This window comes from Lissotriton helveticus, chromosome 1_1, assembly GCF_964261635.1.
Source record: "Lissotriton helveticus chromosome 1_1, aLisHel1.1, whole genome shotgun sequence".
Lineage (NCBI taxonomy): Eukaryota > Metazoa > Chordata > Amphibia > Caudata > Salamandridae > Lissotriton > Lissotriton helveticus.
The window spans coordinates 1706751360-1706777349 of NC_136057.1; the positions used below are offsets into that span (position 1 = coordinate 1706751360).

At 47.4% G+C, this 25990-nt stretch overlaps 1 protein-coding gene across 1 annotated transcript; it reads right to left on the minus strand.

The window, feature by feature from the left end:
- Window positions 1-3034: 3034 nt before the first annotated feature.
- On the minus strand, window positions 3035-24591 carry IL23A (interleukin 23 subunit alpha). The gene is made up of 4 exons (XM_078650309.1): window positions 24295-24591; window positions 15795-15890; window positions 8670-8795; window positions 3035-3208 (listed from the first exon to the last, which is right to left on the minus strand). Exons 1-4 carry the CDS (start codon window positions 24589-24591, stop codon window positions 3035-3037), a joined length of 693 nt encoding a protein of 230 aa, XP_078506435.1.
- Between the last annotated feature and the right edge of the window lie 1399 nt (window positions 24592-25990).

The following is a 25990-nucleotide window of genomic DNA, read 5'->3' on the forward strand; positions in this document are numbered from 1 at the left end:
CACCTCTTTTAACCAGGCTTTGCTACCTAAAAGCATAGGATGCCTCACCACACCTGCAACAGGTCTAGCTGACATCATAGATCGAGGTTTGCTTTCATTTTCATGGTTAGCCCAGAGGCAGCTCCCACTATATGGCAGAGGTGCGCCATCCTAACTCTAGGCAAGAGGAGTGCGGCCCCCATGCTGAAAGCCTGCAACTGTAGAAAAAGTAAATGGAAATAAATTGATCATTACCATTTTATTAGAAAGTGCCAAGCGTACCCGTCTAGCCCAAATGTGAGGGTGGAGGGCAGGGCCATTCCTGCTAATTGACAGCATAAACGCTTCAGCTTAAAGTTTCAAGTGTGCATGTCAGATCGGCCGGCTGTCTTGCAGCGGCCACCCTGACATGCGCATTTCAGACCTCTCCAACCAGAGCTGCGTTAGACAGCCGGGTAGGGCACAGACACAGGCCCCCAGTTTTAAAAAGAGCGTTGGATTAGCTTACTCCTTCCACTCCCCGGGCTTCATGAGAGCAGCTCCTGGATTGGTAGTTAGTTCTCCCTGCTCTGAAACCCCGCACGCGTATCCACGCCCTGCAGCTGCATCGAGGTAACATTCTATTATATGTTTTCATATAATCAAACAAAAACAAACACTTGTTGAGTGTTATAATTAGGTGTTAACATTGGTAACATTTACTTTTTCCAGCCGTCGACTGAGCAAACAAAGGACTCCTGTCAGGCAGTTAGTGAAACACACAGTCAGTGCTTCATAGCTTTAAGAATTCCCAAAAGTTAAAAGGGCTTTAAAATGTGGTTTTATCGAATCGGGCGAATAAGTCTGGTTACATTGAAATTGATACAAGCTATAAAAAAAAAAGAGAATAATCATCAGGTATTTAAGCAATGGCCTCACGTTATGAAAGGTCCTCAATATTTCCCATCTAGGCATTAGTGCTTTCTAAATTTATGCATTTGCAGTACTTCTCTCCAAGTCGGACTGCTTTAAAATGTTAGATACCTCGCACAATACCATGAACTAAATTAGACAAAGGGACGGTGTTAGTTAACACCAACATGTCTAATGCGCCAGTTTGTGGAGAGGCTGAACAGCAGGTTTGCAACAGCAGTGTCATCTTTCACTGGGGCAATGTGCTCTATGAATAAAGCGATGTGTATATAGGTCCAAGACATGTATGTGTAATTAAATGTGTTGTAGCATCAACACTACAGTGGTGCATGGCTGGGAGGTTAGACCTCTTTAATAATGCGCTATGTCTATGAGTACAATACAGCTGACAAAGTAGGTCATTAGACTGCATGCTGTAATACACTGTCCTCGCAAGAACCTACAGGTAGTAGGTTTTGAGTCCATTTAGCCACAAACATCTCAGGAAGGGGATTGGGGGTGGACACTAACATTTCGAGTAATTGGGGTGGAGGTCTCTTCATAGTCCAAGTCAAAATTATTTGTGGGTACTTTTAGTTAATACTGCATAGTGTAAGCTATTTCCGGGATGTTGTTTCTGTATTTTTTTCATATGGCACGTTACTCTTGTACAGTACATACTTTTAACTTAGTGGCACCACATGTTTATAACAGGCTACAATTGAGAGCTCTGGAACTGAGGTTGAGGGCAATGCGGGATTCCCTCACTGCTTCTCAGCGAGTCAAAATGGCCATCTTTTCCATGGCCTCCCTGCAGAGCACACAGGGCAGAGGTCACGTATTTCAATTGTATTTGTGATTCTGTACAAATTGGTGTGATGGGGTACATAGTTTTAAAAGTAATGTCAAGGCGAAAGTAAAAGAATAGGCAATGCTTAGTCGCTAATCACGAGTCTTCCTAATTTTTACACCGCACAGCTTTCAAATGTCTCCAGCCGCCACGGGGTTAGGCCCAAGTTCAGAAGAGCTTTTCATAAAGGTTCTGGGAGACATCACAGACCGATTGAGCTTCGCTGTCATTGTTCTTGTTTGTGTTCAACAAACGGGTTGTTTATCACCTCAAGGACTCACTGACATCATGGACAGCTCTAGCTTCACTTGCACTTTCTAGATTGTCACTCGGAGTCCATGAATGGAGAAAAAAACACCCTGCTGTTGACAGCTACTGGTCTAACGCTTAATATAAGCCCAACCACTAAAGAGGCCACACAATCAAGTAAGGGGTACAAACTCACAGGCACAGATTGAGATCCGCATGACGTGATCCACCAGCAGGCGTGTACTCCAGACTGGGTCAAGAAATAGGGCTTCTCAATTCCTAACAGCACCAAAGGGCCACTGAAAATGGTGGATGAGTAAGTAGTGTATAAGCTAATATATCTTTCCGGATAATTAACCTTTTTTCTCATGCATATTAAACTGTAAAAAGGATAATGCCAAAAAGTAAGTTTGCATGGTTTATTTAATACATATACCCCAGGGGAGGCAAAACACATGGACACATTTTTCAAATCAACAGTTATAAATAAAAAATAAATAGATAATACAGGAATCCTCACTTGTATTATTAATACACGTTTTATGGGTACGATGTATTGTGCAGACATCAGATCTGTATGTGACGGCATAATTCCAATGTGATGCATATTATTTGTCATATATATCCCATTCAGAAGTCTGTGATGCAAACAACTTTTATGTAGGAGTTATTCTTACATTTTTGCACTACAGGCTGAATTATTTTTAACACTTTTTCAAATATGTTATTTCTTACTTTTAAATACATGAATAAATAAATAAATAATATACATATCAAATTAGAACAGAGATCCAGTTGTATTAAAACTCGGGTACCGAGTCGAGCGTCGCCCACTTGGGCGTACTGAACATGCACCAGGCACTTACATATTTAATATCTCCTTGTGTAACGAGACAAACATTTTTTAATGAAAAAAAATAGTTTAAAAGTAAATAAAGAATTGACCGCAAACAGAGATTCCCTGTCACAGTCAACACATAAAGGTGGTCGCCCCTTGTGACCTTGTGCTGATCCAGAGTGGTGAGCCACGTTTGCTCCCGGAGTGGGGAGGTTCATTCACCAGCTCTACTGCTCTGAGTGGTTGGCAGGATTGCCAGGATGGAAGATGCGAGCGACTAAACTGGAGAAGGTGAGCAGGTTCTGGGCAACATGCTGGGCAAAGTAACTTATTTCCCAGTTTTGCACAGGGGGGATGTCAAGTGCCTCGATCTTCTGCTTAGTAGCTGCACCTAGGGAGACCTAAAAGGGAACAAACAATATTACTCAAGTGTTTTGATTTTTTTTTGCATTAACATAGCGCAAACCTGGCCAAATAGCATTAGAGCATTTTACATGAACACAAATTACATTCCACATGGTCTCTACTACCCACCCAACCTTTTGAAAAACGCTGCCAAAAACCACAAGCATCACTTACTAAGGTCTAAGCCCGAAACTTTAATCTCGGACGAATATCATTGTGCAAACAAAGGTAGTAGAGTTAATGACCTTATTTTCTACAACAGAAAAAGAGCCTCTTGGCGTAAAGTCTTCTTCTCAATGCTCCGAATAGTAAGTACCAGGAAAACACCCCATGGTCTCAAACTGACTACAGGTCCTTCCCCCACGCTCAACGCCAGCACCACTATCACCCTCTACAACAATGGGATCATCCTTATACAAGCGTCTAATACCAATCTGATTAAGATAGCCACATTCTTCCCGTCACTCAAGCAAGCAACCTCGGCGAAGTCCAATGACACTCACCCCCTTTCTTCCAGGAATCAGGTCATCACCAGTACTCCCCCACCTCTCAGCCTAGACCCTCGCTCCCTGTTAATTACTCCTCACTGATAGATGCTCACAGTGCAGCTCAGTCCCTGGTGGAAGTGCCCCAACCTTCTAGTCCTGTGACCCAGCAGGTGATAAATATCTCAGGGCAGCTTGGTGCACATCCAGCTAGTCCGGCTCGTACTGTTCCCAGCATGGAGAAATCACCCAGTTCCCTATTCTCACTATCCAAGCAAGTGAGGAACTTTTCGAGTCCTCTCAGCACACAGTCACCTAGTCCGACCCTTTCTGCTCCGCGTGTGGCGAGATCCCCAGTTGATCTTGTATCTTTGCCTTCATCAATAGAACACTCTCCCCTCATCTCTCCCCCTAAGCCACATACTATGTGGGTGATGGGTTTAATGCCATACTCCGACCAGGATGTGTCACACCCTCCTTTCCCGGGAGGTCCTACTGAGGACCTTCAGAGATATAGTCAGACCACTGTCGCTAACGTTACATCTTTGACTCCAGACCTTGATCTATCTTTCCCTCGATCCCCAGTAGTAATTGCTCAGGACCCTCAGAGATTTGGTCAGACCCCTGTTGCTAACGCTACTTTCCTGACCACCGGCCATGTTTTGCCATACCCTCGATCTCCCGTAGGAACTGCTCAGGACCTCCATAGACTATCGATACATCTCTGTTTCCCAAGGTTCACCGTACCCCATTAGTTCCCCACGTTCCACTCCCTCCCCAGGAACAACTATCTACCACCTTAGGGCACGCAGGCTTACACAGAGACTCCCCTTCTCTATCAACACAGCCTTTTCTCCTTTCAGACTTAGGTGTGCGCCTGGATGATATATATATATCCAGCTGCACCTTCTCACTTCTGAACTACATGACCTAAAAGTCCTTTCAAAGGATTTTTTCCCAAAGATCAGTTCCTTACTCACCTCTGTGAATCCACCTAGAACCTCCACTATTGTTAGGGTTTGCTTGGACCAGTTGGTAACCTCAGCTGTCGTGCAAACCATTCCCTTAGCTAACGCGACCACACGGCCTAGAAGAGCTGAGTCCTTGGCATCCAGTGACCTTAACGACCTTCACGTCTCTTATTCGTTTAGGTCCAACCCCAACTTGACCCCACCGAAGCAAATACAAACCATACATCCTAACCTGCACAGAGAACCGCCTTAAAATACTACAGTCATCAATAAAGACAATCTCAAGAGAGTGAATGTCACCCTGACTCCCTCAGCCACAAATCTTCCACGTTTGAAATGTGTTCTACTCAATTGCAGGTCAGCCAGCAAACATGCCTCCGAAATATTCAATCTAATTCAACACAATGAGCTTGACATTATCATCCTTACTGAATCCTGGCTTAATCCAGCCTCCACTCCTATTCTAGACCTCCTTGTACCTCCTACCCACGGCATAATTAGGCTAGACAGAGTCATGAAGCTTGGAGGGGCCTAGCTTGCATTCACAGGAACACACTCTCGATATCCCACATAAAGACCTCTCCGCACTCAGCTTGCGAATATCTAAGTCTCAACATCGTAAGTAACAACCGGCCGGTCTGCAAACTTCACACTTTCTATCACCTCCCAGGAGATAACCTTCCCTTCATTGAACAACTAATGGAGATCATCTTGAGTAATACCGACTCAGCTATGTCCCAAATCTTTCTTGGCGATTTCAATCTCCACTGGTCTAATCCTAATGATAAAGCGGTTACTTGCCTTAAAGACTTTTTGAAGGATCATGAACTTAAGCAGCACTGTGACCAACCAACACACAACAAAGGTGAAATCTTAGATCTCATTATCTCAAAAGGTCAGTCCATCACACTTGAAACCATTACCTCCTGCGATTGGTCAGACCACCACTGCATTCTCTTCTATATGACCATGGAGGTGAAGCTGAGGAAGGCTCATCCAACGAAATCTAAGATTTGGAAAAGGGATTTCAGCTCAATTAACCCAGTTGAATTAACTGACCACTGTAAAAGCCGACTTGGGTGAGGTTCAGTTACTCACTGACGCCTACAACTCGACCATCCACAACATCCTTGATGATATTGCACCAATTAAACTACAAAATACTTCTACAAAAAAATCCAAGCCATGGTATAACGACAATCTAAACACGGAAGGACGCAATCTTGGGGCAGCTGAACGAGCCTGGAAAACCAAACTCTCTCTTTGGAACAACTAAAATTCCTTAGAGATGTCAGGAGTATGTACAACAAGCAAATCAAGTGCGCTAAGACAGAATACTTCAGACAACAACTTGATCAAGCCGCAAATCGCCACAGGAGACTCTTTGATCTGGTCAAACAACAATCAACTGCTGGTACAAATCACTCTGTCTCCATTGTCTGCCCACCATCTGGCGATGAATTTTCTGCTTTCTTCATTGAGAAATCACAACTTCTCTCTAGTGAAGTTACATCCAAGAAGGCTCTAATACCGGCTCCTGGGCCCGCACCACCTCTTGTCATTGAAAAGCCCATTCCCACTAGCCTGATCATCAAGAACAAGGCCTCATGGATTTCATTTACTGCTTTCAGTGAAAACGACATCTACAGGATTCTCCAGAACATCAATCCATCCAAGTGACCCATTGCCCCCGACCATTTTCAAAGAGATCAAGAACGCTCTCATCCCCACATGGACAAGGATAATAAATGCCTCGCTATCCCAAGGCATGATCCCAGAATGTCTAAAAGCAGCACAGGTATCACCCATACTAAAAAAAACAACCGCAGAGAAATCTGACCTCAATAATTTCCGCCCCATATCTAACATCCCCACTCTAGCTAAACTTCTAGAAAAATGTGTACAATCCCAACTTTGCGCGCACATGGAGAATTTCCAACTCCTTAACCAACATCAGTCAGGCTTTCGGAAGGGGTACAGCACAGAATCGGCACTCACGCACGTTATGGACGACATACTAAATATACTCAACCAAAATTACTCATGCCTCCTGATCCTCCTAGATCTTTCCTCCACATTCGACACGGTTAATCATATCAACCTCCTTTCCACTCTGAAGAACAGGATGGGATTCTCAGGTCTGATGCTTCAATGGTCCGCCTCCTTTCTTCACCAACGAACACAAAGAGTTAAGGCAAACTACTCCCTCTCCCAGCCCTCTCCAGTACTCATGGGTGTCCCCCGAGGCTCCGCCCTCTCCCCCATCCTTTTCAACCTCTTCTTAGAACCTCTTGCTAATTCTCTAAATTACAAGAACATTCCCTTCCATATGTACGCTGACGACACACTTTACTTGAAAATGTCATCCCTGAATAACATCATAACACTAAACTCTACCTTAACGTCTACTCAAAATTGGTTAACTGAGAACCATCTCCTGCTCAACACCTCCAAAACTGAGTTCCTTCTAATCTCTTCCCCGAACCACCCCTTCAAGCGAGACCTTTGGTTTACTCACCTCACTGCTTTGAACTGAACCCCTCTCATCATAGAGTCTGCCAAATCCCTCAGAATCACCTTGGACAAGCACCTGAATATGAAATATCATATCAGCAATGTATGTAAGGGAGCTAATCACTTGTTGAGGACATTGAGAAATATCAAGCCCTTCCTTCCACAAAATGACTTCAAACAAGCAGTCAAAGCACTTGTCTTGCCGAGACTAGATTATGGCAGCGCTACGCTCTGTGGCCTTCCCAAATACCTGGCTCCTCTAAGGTCTGCACTAAACGTTGTGGCCAGACTAATTACTGGTACTAAATTAAATGAGCACATTTCACCAGTCTTAAAGTCTCTTAATTGGCTGCCCTATGAAGCTCGAATCCAGTTCAAGATTATCGTTCTAGCCCACAAAGCCCTGCACGACGACACCCCCAGGTACCTAGCACAAAAGCTTGAACTATCATGTGGCGAGAGAGCCTCAAGAAGCGCTAACAACTTCCTTCTGAAACCACGTATCATGAATAAAAAGAGTACTTGTCGTAGAGCCTTCTCAGGTGCGGCACCAAAGATCTGGAACTCTCTTCCACTGGAATTGCGCATAATGTCATCAATTACTGCTTTCAAACTTGAAGCCAAAAGTTTCCTAATGAACAAATGTTTACCTTAATTTTGCATTGCCCCCTGTAGCAGGCTGGTATTGACCTGTTAATCACATTAGTCGCTGTGAATTATTTGTCGGCACAAGACTCAGTCCTGGATACCCATTACCAAGGTTGAAACATCTCCCTGTTTAGCCTCCCACTAACCAGAGCAGGCAGCAGTGTTCATACGCAGGACAGGACACTCATAAAACAGCAGTGCAAGTTTCCATCGTGCACAGAAGGAGTACAGGATGGGCAGCAGCAATGCAAGCTCCTCTTACACAAAAGATGAACAAGGGCAGCAGTTGTGCAACTAGATACCTAACCGACTGATGTCAGATTACACAGCCCCGCATGGTCCTGCTGTCAAACCTTATCCCCAAGACAGTGCAGAGCTACACAAGCATTGGCTGCATTTACCCACCATTTCCTGACACTGTTTCATTAGATATGTAATATTTTATTTTCTTAAGGAATCTCAAGGGACTGGCAATTCTCTATCAATTGAAGCATCTTTCTATTTCTGTTGGCACCTATGTAGACTTATATTAATGGGTTTTGTAATCAAGTTGACTGTGTAATGGCCTGCATGCCTTTTTATTTTTTAAATAAATCTTTGTGATTTGAGCAGGGGATGAGAATACCGGTGGGAGGGGTCTGATTGTGCAGAATCTTTGCAACACAAAATAAGAGCTCCTCTTCTTTGATGCAACTCCAAAGAGGGCTGTTTCACTGAGGATCTGCTATGGCGCGTTGCTGTTGTCAGATAGTTGGGTGGTACTAGGGGCTCCTTCACTCCTTTCCAATCCCTGCCCTCTCCCATAGCATACTCCTGCTTGGATCTGAGCTCTCTCTCACCTCCAGCCTGTGCAGTGAGTGTTTTATGCCATGGATCAAACGTGCTTCGAAGCTGCTGAAGACATTTTCCAACTGGAAAGCATTGTGATACCAGTGCAGGACATGGTGGACTTGCCGCAGACATATCTGGAAGGAAAATAGAAGGTGAGTGAGAGGTGAAAAAATATACAGATGACGACTCATGCCTTCCAATACAGTGATACCTCCCCTCAACAGCAATCGTCTACAGAACACTACCTGCCTCAACAACACTGAGATTGTTTACTAGATAGCTCAGATATACTGCGCAAAAGTGGGATAAACATACAGGAGACTAGCTGATGAAGGATTGCAAAGAAAACATGGATCCTGGCAAATCCACAGCAAGATAATGATAACAACACCGGGCCCACCCTTGCTCTGCATATCAATCAGATCCTCCATCTTCAGACAGGAGTACAAGGTTGCTGCATAGATTCAAGACCAGCAAACTGAAGCGAGAACGAGACTAGGGTCAATCACAGAGATAAAATTGACATGAAGGAGAAAACTGAGGTTCACCAGAACTTCAAACAAACTCACAATAATGAGGCACTCCACAACGAAATAGGAGCAAGAGCACACAGATTGAACAAGCATTTACAATGCAACGGTTTTGCCTTTGCAAAAGTTAGAGCTATTGGCATTGTAAATGACAACTTTTTTATTTATGTGTTGGTTTTGAAAACAGATAAATAAATGGCATTGTCATTTTCAATGGCAATAGCTTAATCTCTCGCAAATGCCACACACACACCCATAGAGAGCCCCCCCACATGCACACAGAGCTCCCCCCACACACCCACACAGAGCCCCCCCCACACACCCACACAGAGCCCCCCACACACACAACCACACAGAGCCCCCCCACACACCCACACAGAGCCCCCCCCCCCACACACCCACACAGAGCCCCCCAACACAGAGCCCCCCCACACACAACAACACAGAGGACCCCCACACACCCACACAGAGGCCCCCCACACACCCACACAGAGCCCCCCACACTGCGAGCCCCCACACACACCCACACAGAGCCCCCCCACACACCCACACAGAGCCCCCCACACTGCGAGCCCCCACACACACCCACACAGAGCCCCCCCACACACCCACACAGAGCCCCCCAACACAGAGCCCCCCCACACACATCCACACAGAGGACCCCCACACACCCACACAGAGGCCCCCCCACACACCCACACAGAGCCCCCCACACTGCGAGCCCCCCCACACCTAAAAATGAGCGTGCTACCCCATAAAGAAAACTTTGTCTGAAAACAGTAACAAAGATGGTGATAAAATGACATCTAAATGCGCCTCTGTAGATGACGACCGTTGGGGTAATCCTCGTCGGATACAAACAAGCCGAGGTCAGCGCCTGCCCTGATCCACCCAGACAGACGCCGCCCGCGGCGCCCCGTGTGCACCCACACGGGCTACACTGTTACCCAGCTAAGTGCGGTGCGGCCATCACTCCTCTGCTGCTACAATGTACACTTCTGTGTGAAGGGAAACGAGCTAAAGGCAAACACACCATTGCTACAAAGACGCGCAGAAGAACTGTCACGCAAACCCAGCTACAGCTAGGATACAAAGGCAGATAGATGATGCAGACATCACTGCAAGTATCATACACACGCTACACAATGCATTCTGCACGAGACCCGTCAAAGCACACAAATGCATGTACAGAGCACTCGTCTCCGTCACAGCGCCTAGAGTGCATGCACACAGTTACAGCGCTGCATGTACCTCCATGAGCCCGGCCCGTCTCCGCTCTTTGGTAGTCATAGCTGCCTCCGCCGGTATGACAACAACAACAGAGCCGGTGATTGGCGAGCGGCGGCCGGGAGCATCCGGCGCAGCTAAAATTTCCTGCTTCACATCCGCAACACTGAACGGAGAGTGAAAGGGGAGGGGGGGGGGCGGGAACGGGCACACTGGGAGGGGGGAGAACGGACACATGGGGAGGGGGGCGGAACAGACACCGACAGAGGGGGGGCATATTTAAATGTGCAAGTCATATCTAAAGTTACTAGATATACTCAGTTTGGCTGATTCCATTGTAAAGCCTGAGACATGAAGTCAGAACAATTCGAGATTTAGAAAGGCCCTCGCGTCGTTCGGACTGGCAGCAGCTCGCCTCCCGAAGTAAGTTGCTTTCGTTCCTTTCGAGTGTCCACCGCTCAACGGGGATGCTTGTTTGTGTAGTCTCCCTTCGGTAAATGCCACCCACAAAGTCCCATCTGTCGTGGCTAATGGCGAGCGCTGATAATCTATTACTGAGTGATGACTCTGACATCATGTTTGGCGGTTCAAAATTTAATTTCCTGCTTCACATCCGCAACACTGAACGGAGAGTGAAAGGGGAGGGGGGGCGGGAACGGGCACACTGGGAGGGGGGAGAACGGACACATGGGGAGGGGGGGCGGAACAGACACGGAGAGCGGGAGGGGGGGGCAGGAAACAGGGAAAAATTATATTTAAAAAAATGCTCCTTACCTGATTGCCTCGTGGGAACTCGAATCTTGCAGCCAACTCCAACAACAGACACTTGTAAAAAGACGAAAACGGGCCGACTCCCAAAAAAAAAATAACACACACCCACCGCCGCGATGACGATCCGAAGTGGGTGGAGAGGGAAAAAATGTCGGGAACGCCCCCGAATCTGGTCCGGCCTTGACGGACAGATCCGGCTCCCAATGGCTAGCCTCCATTTATGGAGCTAGCCAATGGGAGGAGGGGGCGGATACCCGACGCCGCAGAGAAACATAAGGATTTTGCTAGCGCATGCGTACTTCGTACGCATTGCCAAGCAAAACCTAACAAGCATTTACAATGCAATGGTTTTGCCTTTGACAATGTTAGAGCTATTGGCATTGTAAATGTTAAAATTTCCATCTATGTTTTTTTTGAGTAAACAGATAAATAAATGGTGTTGTTGTTTAGTAGTAAATAGCTTTATTTTTCGAAATTGTGGGACTTATTGCATTTGCACTTATACACACACACACAGGTATATGTACACAGAGCTATACATACACAGAGAGAGAGAGAGAGAGAGCTAGAGTGAGAAAGACAGAGAGAGAGAGCTAGAGGGAGTAAGACAGAGAGAGAAGGAGCTAGAGAGAGTAAGACAGAGAGAGAAGGAGACAGAGGGAGCTAGAGGGAGTAAAACAGAGAGAGAGGGAGCTAGACAGAGAGAGGGAGCTAGAGGGAGTAAGAGAGAGAGAAGGAGCTAGAGGGAGCTAGAGCGAGCAAGACAGAGAGAGGGGGAGCTATAGGGAGCAAGGGAGAGAGAGGGAGCTAGAGGGAGCTAGAGCGAGCAAGACAGAGAGAGGGGGAGCTAGAGGGAGCAAGACAGAGAGAGTGAGCTAGAGGGATTAAGACGGAGAGAGAAGGAGCTAGAGAGAGTAAGACAGAGAGAGAAGGAGACAGAGGGAGCTAGAGGGAGTAAAACAGAGAGAGAGGGAGCTAGACAGAGAGGGAGGTGGAGTAAGATAGAGAGAGAAGGAGCTAGAGGGAGCTAGGGCGAGCAAGACAGAGAGAGAGGGAGCTAAAGGGAGCAAGGGAGCTAGAGGGAGCAAGACAGAGAGAGGGAGCTAGAGGGATTAAGACGGAGAGAGAAGGAGCTAGAGGGAGTAAGACAGCTAGAGGGATTAAGACGGAGAGAGAAGGAGCTAGAGGGAGTAAGACAGAGAGAGAGGGAGCTAGACGGAGCAAGACACAGAGAGAGGGAGCTAGACGGAGCAAGACACAGAGAGAGGGAGCTAGAAAGAGCAAGACATATAGAGAGGGAGCTATAGAGAGTAAGACAGAGAGAGAGAGAGAGAGCTAGAGTGAGAAAGACAGAGAGAAGCTAGGATTTATCATGTAGTTGGGGGAGTCTTAAATGCCAGTGTCCAGCACATTTACTCAAAATGGCCTTCCCTGTTCACTTGTAATATCTAGGAATCAACTTAGACATCACAGAGGCAAACTGTCCCCGTCTGCCTAAAAATGTCACGTTTCTATCGACAGGGGCAACCTCGGATGCCGGGATCCCAACGAGCCAATTGCATTTTTTCCTTGTTTCACAGGAAACAAGGAAACTTTGTATAGGCCGGGCATAGGACCATGGATTACCAGGCTAAAGTTAAGATAACATACACATGGCACACCACAAACTTCTTCAGCAGGATCCGAACGAATTTTACTTCTATTCTTACATATGATATGGGTCCTTTTACCCCAGTAGGTATAAAAGTGGCCTTGGAGAGCAATGTACTCACAATATACTACACCATTGTGGCATAATCTTGGCCATGACTAAAATGATTTGTGACTGCACGATTAAATTTCTCAAACAGCTTTTACGTGCACATTGAGCCAATTGCTCGTGTAACTTGAATTTACATGCGGATATGGCTCTGTGGATAGAGTCCTGCACAGGTGGTGGGCGAGCTGTCCGCCTCATTTGCAATATTTGTGGCTTTTTCAGCGACAGGAACGCTCAGTGCTCTGACAGAGAGACGCAATATTCGTACAGCAGGCCTCAGCTCTCTAAAAGAACGCTGTGCACCCGCCCGCCCCCTCCCACTCCCCAGGCACATATGACGTCGTGTCAGACTGAAAAGGCGCGCGCTCGCGCACCAGTGTGACTGACATCGCAGGGTGTGGAACATATGCCAGCCATGAACTTCCTGTTCTATTTCTGAAGCACGCATGGCACAACCCAACGTGATTCTATAAAACATGCCCGATATATTTTTAGTAACTAACATGAAAATACGGTAATAGACTAATTATTCGTAGCATAATCCGTATTAGCAAGAGTTGCTCCAAAACCCGCCTGAAAAGACTTCTTTTTTGGACGGCCGCAAAAAGAGAAAAGAAATGCACTTAATCAACATTTTCACCCTGGTGCTGAGATGAAAATAAATATATCTCTTATTATGTCACAAAGGACTAAGCTTTCATGAGTGGTATTTCCTTACTTACTTTTTCTTTCTTTTGAATGTCAAAAGTGAGGAGCAAATAAGAGAAAGTTATTTTTACAAAGTACCTAAGTGTAAAGCGTATGGTCATAGTGCGAGGAACACAAATTCATCGAAAGGAGTTTAAACATCAGAAGCAATAACAACTTACAATAACCTGATGTTAAGAACAATAACATGAGTTAGATTAACAGTATTGATGCCTGCTCGAGTTTCTGAAGGAGTTAAGACCCCCTCATGCCCCTCGCAGCCCCCCCCAACCCCCTCCCCCCCCATCTCCTCCGCCGCTCTCCCCTGCTGCCCCGTCCCCGCTGCCCTCCCTGCCCCTGGCCATCAAACCCAAGGCAAATCAGCAGCGTCAATGACTGAGAAACCTCATACCTGGAAAGAGGACAACCGAGTGGCCCAGGGTCCCTGAGTGACACGGCGGCGGAGAAAAGACGAGCGGAGACCAACACGCTGGAAGGGGAGACGAACCGCCGGCTGCAGTGCCAGACAGCAGAGCCCGGGTAAGTGTGGTGAAGTGTGCCTGGACCCTGTACTGCGGAGGTGGGAGCGGGAGACAGGTACACAACACCACATGAGCGAGGGCAGGGAAGCGAGGACCCAGAAAGACACGAGGAAGGGGCACCGAGGGGGCTGTGAACGGATCCTGGACACAATACGATTGAAGGGGAAAAGGGAACACCCCAGGGCCCATGAATTACGTGAAATGCAAATTAAAGCAACTAGTGGAGGACAGAGACTCTGGAAGCGGGAAGAAAGAGCCCGGTGGCATGTTGTAAGGAGCGAGCGCTGATGAGGGCCGAGCAGGGAGCGCTGCCATCTGGGTCAAGAGAACGCCTGAGGGGCGGGCACTGTAAAAACTGCGACCTGAGCTGCACACGGACGCACGGCTAGGCGGGTGAGGCAACCACTTTCACACGGGGAGGGGGGGGGCGGAACGGACACACGGGGAGGGGGGGGCGGAACGGACACACGGGGAGGGGGGAGGGGGGAGGGAATGGCAGCACTCACCTCGACTTCCTCCAGCGGCGGTCGGCCGCGTAATGGGAAAAAAAACAAAATTTTAAAAAAACGAAACTCCGCCCACCGCCGCGATGACGACATCGCAGAGGCGGAGAGGGAAAAAATGTCGGGAACGCCCCCGAATCTGGTCCGGCCTTGACGGACACATCCGGCTCCCAATGGCTAGCCTCCATTTATGGAGCTAGCCAATGGGAGCAGGGGGCGAGTAGGGGGCGAGTCCCTGTTCCCCACTGCAAGACATAAGATTTTGCTAGCGCATGCGTACTTCGTACGCATTGCCAAGCAAAACCTAAAAAGGAACAAAGACCGTCAACCACACAGACAACATTAAATGAACAGTAGCAGCCAAGGTCTACAAAAACAAACACACAGGCAATGGTAGACCACCATAGTGACTCTAGGGGATCAGCAACAGAGATATAAAAGGCAACCTACTGAAAGAGACCCTCGACAGACACCCAGCAATGGAACCCTACAAAGCTCTACGAATTTGGGACCCAGTCCAGAAACTGGTGAAAGAATTATTACAAATTACCAAACTGAATCCAGAGGTGCAGAAAAGAAAATGTCCGATCCTTGGGCAACACACTGCCAGAACTAGAACATCCCTTTCAAGCCAGGGCAGCAGACATTGCTTTTTGGTTTGAATTGAATGTAAATCTATACCAGAATGACCTTCACTATCTGCATCTGAAACAATTAAGGGCTCAAATGGCCCTCCTTCGGAGCAAACACATTAAGGAAAGACATAACCTCAATAACATCATTCGCTAGAGGGACATGACATAATACTGCAACAACTAGAGGACAAAGAACCAGCTGCCAATGATTTCCAGTTTATTTCCAGAAACCTCACAAATGAAAATAAGAATGAGAAGGTGATTCTGTGCGCCTTTTAGAGACACTTGAGGTGGGATTTGACACTGCCTAAAACCAGTCACGTGCCTGGCATATCAGTGGCCCTGCACAAGCCCTGGCCCCCTTCGAGACGCCTTTCTTATCCACTTTGTCCAGAGCATCCCCTGTCTGCTGTTCCTCCCCATGTATTGTTTCCGTGCTCGGACTCAGTGCTGCTCGCTGAGACTGAGGGTGAACTTACATCCGGATCCTTCCTGAGGGTCCGGGGGTCGCAGTGGTGGTGGCAGCTCACTCGGGGGATCTCCATTGTAAAGTCTGCACTGAAGCTGTGGAAAGTCTGCAAAAGAGAAGAGTACGGGAGTCAGTAAACACGAGGCGACACTGACCGGCTGACAAGACAAGACATCCTACTGCTGCTTAGCGCTTCGCGCCCATTCTGCCTAATTGTTTTAAATATTAATTTGTTTAAGCTTCGCTTTCTTTGCTGGTTTTGGTTTTTAACTACCCCCTCACCTGCACTGTAATCGGAGCGCACCGCTGCTTGAGCGGGTCCGGTTCTTGGGGTGGGTTCAGCCTTTAGTCGCCATCTTGGAGTGGGGTGATTCTTCCAGGCGCCATCATTAGCAGCGCTTTAGTGCGCAAACGCTATTGTGGGACGCCTACTTAAGGCGAGTTGCTTCAGGGATCGTCCTGACAAGACAAGACATCCTACTGCTGCTTAGCGCTTCGCGCCCATTCTGCCTAATTGTTTTAAATATTAATTTGTTTAAGCTTCGCTTTCTTTGCTGGTTTTGGTTTTTAACTACCCCCTCACCTGCACTGTAATCGGAGCGCACCGCTGCTTGAGCGGGTCCGGTTCTTGGGGTGGGTTCAGCCTTTAGTCGCCATCTTGGAGTGGGGTGATTCTTCCAGGCGCCATCATTAGCAGCGCTTTAGTGCGCAGACGCTATTGTGGGACGCCTACTTAATGCTCGCTGCCTAGCGCAGCGGTATCGCGCAGCGGGCGTGCCTTCGCGTGGCCGGAGTCGTGCCAGAGTCCTGCCCGTCTGGGCCCGTCAGCGTCCCGGAGGCGGGCGGAGTGGCGGGAGACCCGGGCTCGGGCCGACCGTGCCCATTTGGAGCTACCATGGTCTGTTACACATCTGCGCAACTTCGGTCCCTACAAAGGGTATCGTGTGGCTGCTTCAAGGTTTTCCCTGGTCGCTATAGGGGCAAGAGCACATGCCCTGGCTGTGGCTGGTCGAAAGGCGCTGTTTTACGGCCACCCCCTTACCGGGAGGTGGTCCCGGTGAAGCATCTTTGTATGCTATTAAACACCAGGTCAGTGTGCAGTCACGCTCAGGAGATCTTTGACCTCTTGACTATGGAAAAACCGGTGTGTCTGATGCTTACAGAGACCTGGTTGGGAGTTTCTTCCAACCCGGATATCGATTCTGCGATCCCGCCAGAATATAGCATCTATAGGCAGGATAGACCGGAAGGAAGGGGTGGCGGTGTAGCTCTCGTGGTGAAGAACTCTGTTGTATGTTCTATTATTCCCACTGAGGCTATTAAAGGGTCTGAGTTCCTTGCCTTTTCTTTATCTTTGGCGCCGCATCAGTCAGTGAAAGGACTGTTAGTGTATAGACCTCCGGGTCCAGCAGGCACTTTTTTTGAAGAACTACAGTCTGTTATGTCAGTGCTGGCCATGAGAGCTGACCATTGCATTCTGGCCGGTGACTTCAACTTTCACATGGACGACGCGTTGGACCCAGACGTGATTAAACTATCTGATATCACGGTTCCCTGGGGTCTAGCCCCCTTTCTTTTTGAACCAACGCATGACAAAGGCCATACTTTGGATCAGGTCTTCTCCACCTCCCCCATCGAGGTGATGACACTTATGCCGGTTCTTTGGACTGACCATTGCCTGGTTCAGTTTTATATACTGGGCATTGAGAAACCCCGGAGTAGTGCCCCTAGGCAGTCTGGATCAGCGTCAAGGGCACTGCACCGGGTGACTCCAGAATTGCTGTCACAAGCACTGTGTGAACATGCCTGCCCTCTCACGGGGGTGTTGGATAGGGACCTGGAGTCCTTGCAGGCTTGGTTTGGGGATAGGTTAAATGATCTGGCCCCTTTGAGGCCTCCTCGATCATTACCTAAACGGGTTTCGGCTCCGTGGTTTACTGGTGCGCTGCTTGCTTCCCGCAGGCAGTGCAGGGTGGCGGAGAGGACCTGGCGAGCCCAGTACGACCCAGCTGCCAGACTCGAATACAGAACCAGGGTCAAAGCCTACCATCGAGCTATTCTCCTTGAGAAGAAAAGCTATTTTGCCAGGAGGATAGAGGATGCCTCGAACTCCTGTAAAGAGATCTTCACGATCGTTAGGGAATATATTGCCCCGCGGTCGAATGCGGCCCAGTCTGTTCCCACTCAGAAGTGGGCTTCGGATCTGGCATGCTTCTTCACTGCTAAGATTAAGCTGATACAGGATTCTTTTTCACCGCGGCCGGCGGCTGCCCTGCTTGGCTTCGAGGCTGGTCCTGTTCCATCGGTCCCCCCAGGGCCAGTCCTGTCAGACTTTCCGCCCATCTCAACTGCTTCGTCTTTGACACTTTTGGCCAATCTTAAATCTGGATCGCCGATCGATCCATGCCCGGCCAAATTTCTGGCGAAGATGGCGGAGGTGGTAAACCCGCTGGTCAACCCTCTCCTGAATCTTTCTTTGAGCCAAGGTGAGGTCCCTTTGGCGTGGAAGCAAGCCATGGTCATTCCTCTTATTAAGAAGCCCGGTCTGGCCCCCGAGGTCTTGGCCAACTACAGGCCTATTTCTCTTCTTCCTGCTCTGGCTAAGACCTTGGAGAAGCACGTTCACAACGTGCTCTCCAATTTTCTGGAATCCAACGATCTGCTTCATTCCACTCAATCGGGCTTCCGCCCCAATCTTAGCACGGAGACGGCGTTGCTGGAGGTGTCTGAGGCCATCAAGGAGACGCTAGACTTGGGTGGGAGAGCCATGTTGATCATGCTCGATCTGTCGGCGGCCTTCGACACCGTCCCCCATGAGGGCTTGCTCACCAGACTTCCTGAGATCGGTCTGAGGGGGACGGTGTTCAGCTGGTTTACATCTTTCTTAGCTGGTCGCCGTCAGACGGTCTGGGCCTCATCGGCCTCTGCTGAGATGCCGCCATTGGGAGTCGGAGTCCCGCAGGGCTCTGTATTGAGCCCGACTCTTTTTAACATCTTTATGACCCCTCTGGCGGCTCTGGCTGAGTCTTTCGGGGGCCCAGATCGTATCCTATGCGGATGACACCCAGTTGCTCTTCACCTGCCGGAAAGGAGAGGATTTTGATGGAGAGAGTATCTGCGAGTGCCTTGGGGCTGTTTTTAAATGGCTCCAACTGAACAGCCTCAAGTGCAACTCAGATAAATCGGAGGTACTCTTCTTCGGCTGTCAATCCGATCCGGACTGGCAGGTGTGGTGGCCTGCGGATATGTCCCCTCCGAGGCAGTCGTCTCAGTCAGCTAAGAATTTGGGGGTGAAAATTGACAATGGTCTGACTCTAAGATCTCAGATCCTTGCCCTTACTGGCACCTGCTTTGGTCTTCTCCGTATGCTTCGGAAGTTTTTTCCTTTGCTTTCCGAGGATCACAGGAGGATTACGGTGCAGGCCCTGATCGGTTCAAGACTGGACTATTCTAACTTCCTATATCTTGGCCTGCCCGAATATCTCCTGCAATGGATGCAGGTGGTCCAGAATGCGGCGGCAAGCGCCATTTTTGGTCTGCACAGGCGAGTCAATGTTTCCGGCCTGTTGCAGTCGCTTCATTGGCTGCCTATCCGACAGCGGCTAGGTTTCAAAGCTTTGACCCTTGCGCATAAGGCCTTCTATTCCACAGGGGCCAAATATCTGCAGAAGAGGCTTATGCCTTACCGTCCTTCTCGATCTCTGAGATCAGAGGCGAAGTTTCTTGCTATTGTCCCTCGTGTGAGGAGGGCCCGCATGGGAGGTCGCTCTTTTATGCTCCGGGCCCCTCAGCTTTGGAATTCTTTGCCCCTCACGTTACGTAGCAACTCAAACATGCTGTCTTTTAGGAAGGGCCTGAAAACTTGGCTCTTTGCCTCTTAGATTTTATGTTCCCCGAACCCTGCTTCTTTGTACTGTGTTGTGTTTGTTCTTTAGGATGTCAATAAAGCGCCGGGACACTCTTTTGAGTAGCCGCGCACTATAAAAGTCACATAATAACATAACAATGGTGTGCAGCAAACATCATCTTTAGGCGGCTAAAAATCAGCACACACTCACTCCCCAGCCCAACATACAAACCTTCAGAACAGGCACTAGCAGCATTTGAGTGGGATAAAAAAGTGTGTGTGTGTGAGGGGGGTCTTACAGGTTTGTAGTCTATGTAATTAAGGACATTAACTACATTTCTGTGATTCTATTAGTCTCTCCACATCACCTCCTTCTGCATATCTTAATCTCCATTTCTTTCCTATTTAGCACTCTCTTTTCACTCTCTCCTGAATCCACTTCCTTGCATCTCCTTCATTTCACCAGCCTTCAAACACACAACGCGCCCACTGCATTTCCTTTTACTTTTACTTTGTCAGTTGTGTTGCCAACTGTGTACCTCCTTTATACACATTTGCACAGAATCACAATTGGAACCGGAATACAAGACCATTATTTTGTGTTTTCTGCAGAGAGGTCAAGGATTGGATGGCCATGTATTTTGAACAGCGTTCTACACAGTGACATGCACTTTGAGAAACTCACACTGCTTACAGCCTCAAATCCAGGCCAATTAATCGGGCTGCTTAAAAACACCTAGAGGCAACTCGGTTTAAAGTGTGCACTATCCGAGAGTAGTGTGATGCACGAAAAAACATACTGACACCCAACATTCTGGAACACCCTTAGGGGATGCAAGATTAAGTATAACATGTCAAATATATAAGCGGGAACTAAATGGCTAAAATGGATTACCTTTGTGCATCTTACATTCATTGTTCACAAATCGATCAGTGTTTTTGACAGCAAAAAAAATAAGTTATAAGCAAAAAACAAGAACCCAGTGAAGTCGAGGAGACTAACCATCCAATGGAGAAAAATTGTTTTCTTGTAAAACCCTTGCCCACCAGGGTTACCCCTTGGTAGCATGCTTCATCATCGGGTCCATCCCGTTCCACTGCGGGCGTGCTGCTGCCTACAGAGGGGGTGGGTAGGAAAAGGGGTGTCATGTACCCGTTTTCCTAAAAGGACGACATGTTTCAAGCAGTACCCCTATTGGCTTTTTATCAGGACATAGGGAATTCCCTGGTACCATTCCTGCTCTGTCACACTGGATGCACACTTATTTCATGCTAATAAAGTCATACCCATGTCCACTACCTGGTGGTTAAACCAAATAGGTAGAAGGGTAGAGGCGAAGCTCTGACGTCATTGTGACCATGGCTTCACTCTCCCCCGGAAGAACCATGAGCCAATAGCTAAGCAAGCTAAATCAACGCAGACAGTGATTACCAGATAGGTGGTAAACGCATATACACCTTTATTAGCATGCAATAAGTGTGTGTCCAGCGTGACAGAGCAGGAGTTGTACTAGGGAACTCCCTAGGTCCTGATGAATAGCCAATAGGGGTACGGCTTGAAAAAGGCTACTTCTTGCTTGCAACAGGTTGGTTGCTTCCCATGGGAGGAGGTGGGGTAGGGGGCGGGGGTATAAGAATTACCTTCAACAAGAAGCAGACATTCTGATTGAACATGGAATTAATCATGTTTCCATGCTAAGCCTCAAAAGTGGAAAGGAGGCTTTGAAAGTGCACAAATATTCCAAACCTTGAGAATTTACTAGTCCTAATTCCAAATAGAATATTTGGTTAAATAAATATATAATATATATGTGGATAACCAAGGAGATGCAAAATATACCCATGCTAGTACTCATGCAAGCACTGCTAACACAGAGGTGTTAAGGAATTATAAAACAGGAAGCTTCATTTCATGATCACCGACCACAATAATTTGACTGCTATAGTTAACCTCACAAGCCGAATCTCCCCTTCATGGGCAAAGTTGCTGAGAAATGCCCGAAACGCACCTAGAATGAGTCTGAGAAGATGCATAGCCTTTTAGGGGGTCTAGCTAGCACTCTTGCTCAAGGAGCAGTGCAGATCCTCCCTGATACGTATCACAGCCCGTTGAGAGTACAGCCTGGTTTTTTGTGTTTCTACAATTTTCAGCGACATTTGACACCATTAACCACCAGGACACTTAACACATTGTCATGAGAATCAGTGGTGGCTGTGGTCAGCTTGCAATCTATCTTAAAGCAACACTTTGTGAGCGTTGTTAATTCTAGGTCTGCTCTCCTCCTACCCGAAAGGTTTCTTTTTCTATACTATTCTATCCCCAGGTATATCCAGTTGGGGTCTTCTGGGTAAATTTCCAATCGCAGTGATTATGCATTGAATACAAGCTAATAGTATCTATGGTAAATGCGCCCATGAGTGAGCCCATCCCTGTCCACAAAGGTTTCAGAGGGTGGGTGTTCTCCCCAATTAATTTTTTTTAATAAACTGGGACAGCCACATTTACTCCACACTTTTGAAATATATTGGTTGAAAACCATACGTTTAAACAGAAAGTTGTGAAACGAAACGCATGACATACTCCAGGACTTCATGGTTTGGCACAGTATTCAGAAGTGTTTTTGTTCTCTACATCCGCAAATCTTTAGGGTGCTGTGAAGGAAATTGTGTGAAGCTTCCTAAAGGCTGCCTTGGGGCTGCCGCCCTGAAAGCTCCTCACTTTCCCTGAGCCTGCTGGGTATTTGCCTATATCCTGTGACCTGTTAATTCCTGAGTCCGCGAACCATTACTCCAACTTCCAATTGTCTGGGAGGAGGCCACCTACTTTGTTTTTTTGAAAATTTAAAATCAGGTTGTTGGTTACGTTCTTAAATTGAAATCTGTCAGGCCTGAAATTTGCTATTTTTTTCCAGTGGACAGTTTTCACCTTCTGATAATCTGCTGCTAAAAGAGCGGGTACAAAAGAGGCCTCACTATTTCTTGCATTTATGCAAGACCTCTGGCTTTCACTGCAGTCTGCTCCTTCCATAAAGATTTTAATTCTCAATCATGGTCAGCTTCTGCACAGACCCACCTGTTTAGATCCAGGAATTCTACCCAGCGGGCTGAACTTAGAATCATGGCATACCCCTTAGTGCTGTCTGTACTGGACAATGGAGTATTGTTCAGCAATTATCACCAAGGCTGGATCGATGTCAGATTTTCAGACTCTCTACATCAATACGTTTAGCAGTAAAAAAATCTAAAGTAGAACTGTTTTCATAGACCGTGGCTATCAAAACATTCTAGCTCGGGACACCCCACGACGAGGGGATTACAGTCTGGTCAAAACTTGCCCTAGTACATCTAAGGGCCTTAGTGCAATAGTAAGACTGCACACCAACATCTTGCTCACGTGGCGACATTGCAAAATTTGGATCATATCTATCCTTAGATGATGTAAAAAAAAAACGGTCACTGTACATGACACCTTACCTGAGAACTTTGGATTACCTGGTGAGACGCAAGTATTATTTAAAAGTGTCATTAGCCAGATTGTCTTTCCTGTGATCTCACGAGTTGTAGCTAACTACCAAACAGAAGCTTCAGTGAGTACTTATATTCTGCAGTATTTGCAACACCTGAGTGGTACCTCCCAAATCAAACCAAAGTGGGTGTTTTACCTGGTAGTGTTGGATTCCAGGATCCTCTTAGAGCACACCATAAACTCTTTTGGAACTTGACAGGGACCCTTGCACGAACATACATCAAGGCCAATCAAATTTCCTTTAAACTCTGTTTTAATTTTCAATGCATCAAACAATGTTTTCTTAATTCACTCTCAATTCTCTTAATTCACTTGTTTCTGTATAGGAAAACCAGAATCCATATGCATCTTACTAACAGTTAGGTTTCAGGCTCCTTTTCAGCTCTTCTTCAGAGTTTCATTGGTGCATTGATTGTTTGATTCACCTTAGATGTATGTTCATGCAAGAGTTCTTCCGGACTTGTAAAACTTTGTGTTATAGTCCATGAGGGTTAAATGAGAGAGGCCTGAGAATGAGGCACAGAATGCAAGAGAAAGTGACTGTGTGAGAAGTGATATGAGAGAAAATTAATACAAGAAAAGAAATGAGAGAAGTGGAATGTCAGAAAAGGTATGCAAGACGTTGCACGTCATGGAAATATAAAAAAGAACAAGGATCTAAGAGAATTTGAATGACCGAAAATGAATACAAGAAGTCGAATGTGAACAGTGGAATAAGAAACAGTTATGTGAAATGTGAGAAAAGGAACTTGGTAAAGGACGGAGGGAAAAAAGGAATTCGAGGAAAGAAATGTGAGAAAAAGGAATGCGGCAGAAGAGGAATAAAGGAAAAAGAAATATGGGAGAAACTGAATGAATTAGAAAAGTATTGTTAGAAAAGGAATGGAAGAGGAATGTGGGAGAAAGGGAATATCCGAAAAGAAACGTGAGAATAGAATTAAACAAAGGGTGAATGATGGAGAAAGGAAGTGTGATCAAATAAATGTGAGAAGAATGTGGGAAAAGGGAAAGGGAAAGTGAAATAAGATTGAAGGGATGTAAGAAAAGATGTGAGAGTAGTGTAATGTGGGGAAATGCAACCCAAGACGTGGTGGGGGGGGGGGGGCGGGGGGGTGAAGGGAGGGCAGGCGCACTTACCCGCGTGGCGTTGTACAGGTCCAGGGCGCCCAAGTACAGATTCCCCGATTCCTTCTGGCATTCACTCCAGTTGGCCTTGGGGTTCTCAAGTGGATGGGCCGTCGCCCCAATATTCTGCTCACATTGGCTTAAGGTGTAGAGTAAAGTTGCCAGCAGTAACCAGGCCCGAGCCGTAAAGGTGAACCCCCGTTCTCCAACTCTGGGACCGGCGTGAAGTCTTCTGAGCTGGGGGGTTGTGTGGCCCGCTTGCATTGTCTTCCGGACTTTCTGAGGGGTTCGAGTTCTGTGCTGCGCCATTAGTGTATTGCGGGTCCTCTTGTCATTCACTGTGGTGTGTGCGAGTCTTTCGTCGGTGTAGCGCGGGTGGTTCTTCGTTTGCGTGACCTCGAGTTGTTGTGGGGTCTTTATCTTCCGCGCTGTGTTGTTGTTGCCCTTGTAAGTTGCCCCTTCTGCCTGGGTGTCCTGGTTTAGCCTTGTTCCTTGCACGTGCCGGCTTGCATCTCGACGTGCTGCTGTCTCTAGCCGTGGAGGCTGTGAGCTCCTCTTATTCTCCTCAGGTAGGTCACGTGTGGGGTGGGGGTTCCCCCTCTGGAGTGCCCGAGGCAGCCCCCAGCATCCTACGCGGCCACGTCCTCCAGATAAGGCTCCACCGACCCGAGCGGGGACGCCTGGACGCCGCGCCCTCACGTCATCGGCGTCGCCATGCTTTTCAGGAATCGCGTCCCTCCATGCAGATTTTGAGGTTTTCAACTCACACGTCGTTTTCCCCGTGCCGGCCCCCGAGGAAGGGAATTAAAAATGCCCGCGGTTCCTATTGTTGTTTGAGGTGACAAACTTTTGACATATGAGTAGCAGCTTCCCTGTTCACGGTCTTACTCATGTTTGCGCCGTCACTGGCACTGAGGTCACTCCGACAGGGATCTCTGGGTGAGTGCAGCCTCCGCGCCCTCTCAGCGCTAAAGGGCTGTAGTATAGGCAAGTGGGTAGGCTTAATGCCTATGCATAGGGTACAAATAATAATTATTACAAATAATGAACCGTGCCTAATGATAATGGATGGAGCCACGGGCAAATGGCTGCAAAGCAATGACGGGTGGTGGTCCAGGTATACTCAATCCTTGAAAACGGAAGGATGAAAGGAGGACCACCTCTGTGTTCACTCGGTACTTGACACTACCATAAATGAACATTCAACTTGAATGGGGTTACTATCAGTGCTGGAACTGAACTCATAAATTAGGAGACAAGGTGTGGCAGAGGAAAGGGGGTGAAGTCACAACACGCGGAGTCTGACAGTCAACGTTAGTGGCATAGCTTCAGGGTGGCGTTTGGGGTGTTACACCCCCCCCTAATAAATGTATTTGCTACTAAATCGTTGGGTGCAAGTGCTTTCCGTCGGATATGGTGAGGTCTCTGTCGGATTTCACATGGAATTTTTACATATACACAGATAAAATGACACACTCACTCTCTCTCTGTTTTGAAAGTCTTAAACATTTTTAGTAAGTTTACAAAATTTATATTTTCCCTCACTTAGTACCCCTGCCAAAATACATTCCTCTCTCTTTCCACTGCCCCTTAAGTTACTGTCATGCGCCCTGCCCTTGTATAATGTATTTTAACATTATATGCCAACATGATTGTAGGAAAATCTGAAGCTCACACCCCTCCAATCTTACTGACCAAGCTACACCCC